Genomic DNA, 3,504 nt, shown 5'->3' on the forward strand with positions numbered 1-3,504 from the left:
GCTGGCGGCGCAGCCCAGCGTGCTGTTCCTGGACGAGCCCACGAGCGGCCTGGACGCGCGCTCCGCCAAGCTCATCATGGACGGCGTGCGCAAGGTGGCGGACACGGGCCGCACGGTCGTGTGCACCATCCACCAGCCGTCGACGGAGGTCTTCAGCGTGTTCGACAGCTTGCTGCTGCTGAAGCGCGGCGGTGAGACGGTGTTCGCTGGCGAGTTGGGCAAGAACGCGAGCGAGATGATCGCGTACTTCGAGGGTATCGACGGCGTGACCAAGCTCGAGGACAACTACAACCCGGCCACGTGGATGCTGGAGGTTATCGGCGCGGGTGTGGGCAACAGCAACGGCGACAAGACGGACTTCGTGGAGGTGTTCCAGGCGAGCAAGCACTTTGAGTTGTTGCAGTCGGGTCTGGACCGAGAAGGTGTGTCTCGCCCGTCACCGTCGATGCCTGCACTGGAGTACAGCGACAAGCGAGCCGCGACGGAGCAGACGCAGGCCAAGTTCCTGATGCAGCGCTTCTTCCGCATGTACTGGCGCACGGCGTCGTTCAACTTGACTCGCTTCTTCGTGTCCTTGGTGTTGGGCCTCGTTTTCGGCATCACGTACGTCGGCGCCGAATACACTTCGTACTCCGGCATCAACTCGGGCATGGGAATGATGTACTTGGCGGTGGGGTTTCTCGGCATCGGCTCGTTCAACAGCATCCTGCCCGTCGCCTCCGAGGAGCGGGCTGTCTTCTACCGCGAGCGCGCAGCGCAGACGTACAACGCGTTCTGGTATTTCTTCGGCTCGAGTGTGGCGGAGATCCCGTACACTTTCGTGGCCGTGCTGCTGTTCATGGCGACCTTCTACCCCATGGTGGGCTTCACTGGCTTCGGGAGCTTCCTTACGTTCTGGGTGGCCATGTCGCTGCACGTGTTGCTGCAGGCGTACATTGGTGAGTTCCTGGTTTTCTTGCTGCCCAACGTGGAGGTCGCACAGATCCTGGGCATGCTCTTGTCGTTGATCTTCCTCCTCTTCATGGGTTTCAGTCCGCCCGCTGGAGACCTGCCGACCGGCTACAAGTGGCTGTACCACATCACGCCTCAGAAGTACACGCTCGCCGCGATCTCGACCGTCGTGTTTGGTGACTGCTCCAGCGACGGCAGCGGCAGCGGCACTGGCTGCAAGCACATGACGAACGTGCCACCGTCCCTCCCCACCGATCTGACGGTGAAGGAGTATCTCGACAGCGTGTTCCTGATGAAGCACAGCGAGATCTGGCAGAACGGCGCCATCGTGCTCGCCTTCGTGGTCTTCTTCCGCCTGCTGACGCTGTGGGCCATGCGCTTCGTGAATCACCAGAAGCGGTAGATGCTCGGCGCGGACGTCGCTGCTTCTTTCGGTTTAAAGCATCGAATTACTACAATGCAATAATTTTGAAAAATATATTTTTGACGCGGTTGCGGCCCGACTTATGAAAATGATTCTGGATCGTCTTGTGAACGAGGAGTGCCCTGAACAGACAGACCGGTTGAAATACGCGACACCAATTCGGGGGGGCGAGTTTGAAGTTTACGGGAGATTTGGGGCCCAGATGACCGAATTGACGATGTGAACGCGAGTTCCTCCCTCCACACGGTGGATTTTACTTCGAGGTAGAACGAGAGGGACATCGATCAAACTCAAACAGCATGTATAATACATGTACTACAAAATCATCGTTTTCCTAAGTCAATTCCTCCACTGCTTCGCTTTCTTCCACGTCGGTCTGCCATCCCGATGCTCATGAGCCGGTGTCATCTTCTTTATCTGGATTGTGACCAAAGTAAGGTACAACGCCAACCGCTACTACCATTAACAGACCACCGAAGATCCAACACAGAGCAGCAACCGAGAGGGCCCAATGGTTGTACATGTAGCAAATACCGGTAGCAACCAAGCGACTGGCGCCGACAGCGTAGCCCATTCCTCGCCCGCGACGAGCTGTTGTAAAATGTCCGGGACTGTACGAGAGAACGCAGCTCCAGCAGCCAGAGAGCAGCGAAGTCACCAAGAAGGAACCAGTAATGACAAAGGCGGGGGACCACGGCACGTAGCTCAGCACGACAGAGGTGATAGCCGCCATCGTCGCGAAGCAAGATAAGGATCGCTGCGGTCCGTAAGTGTCCAGAACCAGTGCAGCTACGACAGACCCGAGGACTTGGGCGGCACTTACCAGCGCAACTGTGCTCCAGCTCTTAAACATGTTGAAACCTTCGAGGCCGATAAGCGTCGGAACGTAGATCCCAAGTGTGTAGGAAGACAGCGTAATGGCAATCCACAGCGTCAACAGTGAAAGTATGGGGGTCATCTGCTTGCAGGACGACGGTCTTATCGTGGACGAAGGAAGTGGCGCGAAAACGGACTTAAAACCCAACACAATCTTCGGGATATCATCACTAGGTGGCTGGAGATGGTGCAAACGCTCTATCTTCTCCACAGCAGCATAGGCTTCCTCCATACGGCCAACGCTAGCGAGCCAACGCGGTGATTCGGGAATAGTAAAGTGCAGCACTACCGTGTAAAGCACAAAACTACACACGAGCATGTAGGTAGTGCGCCATTTTAACCAAGGCTCGACAGCAAATGCTAGACCCACACCAACCATACCACCAAGACCCGTGAAAGCATCCAGCAGCGATACGACACGACCACGCATTGAGCGTGGAACCAATTCTTGAAGAAGCACAAGCGTCGACGAAAATTGCCCACCAAATCCAAGACCAGTAACAACACGGCCGATGATGAGCACGTACTCAGCTTCTGCTTGAGCCGATACAGCGAGCCCGCCAACTGACAACACCATGGCGAGCAACAGTGCTTTCCGTCTCCCGAAAGCGTCTGCAACATGACCAAAGATTGGTCCTCCAGCCACCGACCCCATCAAAATGCTGGCTCCGAAGATTTCTAATGCCTGCTCTCCCATTCCAATGTCGTCGGCGACAATCACTCGAGTGAAAATGAGCAGGACGAGCTCAGCCGCTTGAATCGCCCAACTTGCGCCCATGAGCAACAGCAGTCGAATGTAGACCCATGACAGGCAGGACTCAAGCGCGTTCAGTCGAGCGTCGACACTCTGATCCGAGTGCAGCGACTTGAGAGGCGAGATGAGCAGCCGATGTTGAGGCCTATTGGGGGACTCGACAACTGGGTCCCGCATGGTGCGAATTTGTCTGCTGCCTTCCGAGATCGATTGCAAAGTGAGGACTGAGTTCTGAGCCATGTGTGCTGGTTGGTTGAGGATCAGAACCTGCAAAACATCCAGAGCAGATGTGTCGGGGTCCCGCCCACTGCCCGGCAGTCTGCTGCCCAGCACGTATTATTGGACAGGCAAACACACCACCGTCACCATATTATGGATATATGCACATGCTCGTGTTTGAGCAGATGTTCCCCACAGAGCTTCGGGCGCAGTCGGTGAAGCGCCCATCTTCTGGAAGCAGCCTAGCCCTGCGAACAAGTGAACACATTCGTCGGCGGGT

The 3,504-nt window shown here is 56.3% G+C and overlaps 1 protein-coding gene across 1 annotated transcript; it reads right to left on the reverse strand.

Moving 5' to 3' along the window:
• Positions 1–1,766: 1,766 nt before the first annotated feature.
• KRP23_11684 (putative niacin/nicotinamide transporter NaiP) lies at positions 1,767–3,245 on the reverse strand (the record flags this gene model as incomplete). The annotated part of the gene is made up of 1 exon (XM_067882253.1): positions 1,767–3,245. One exon carries the CDS (start codon positions 3,243–3,245, stop codon positions 1,767–1,769), a length of 1,479 nt encoding a protein of 492 aa, XP_067740521.1.
• Positions 3,246–3,504: the final 259 nt, after the last annotated feature.

The sequence above is a fragment of the Phytophthora ramorum genome (assembly GCF_020800215.1).
Source record: "Phytophthora ramorum isolate Pr-102 chromosome Unknown Phyram_PR-102_s0012, whole genome shotgun sequence".
NCBI lineage: Eukaryota > Oomycota > Peronosporomycetes > Peronosporales > Peronosporaceae > Phytophthora > Phytophthora ramorum.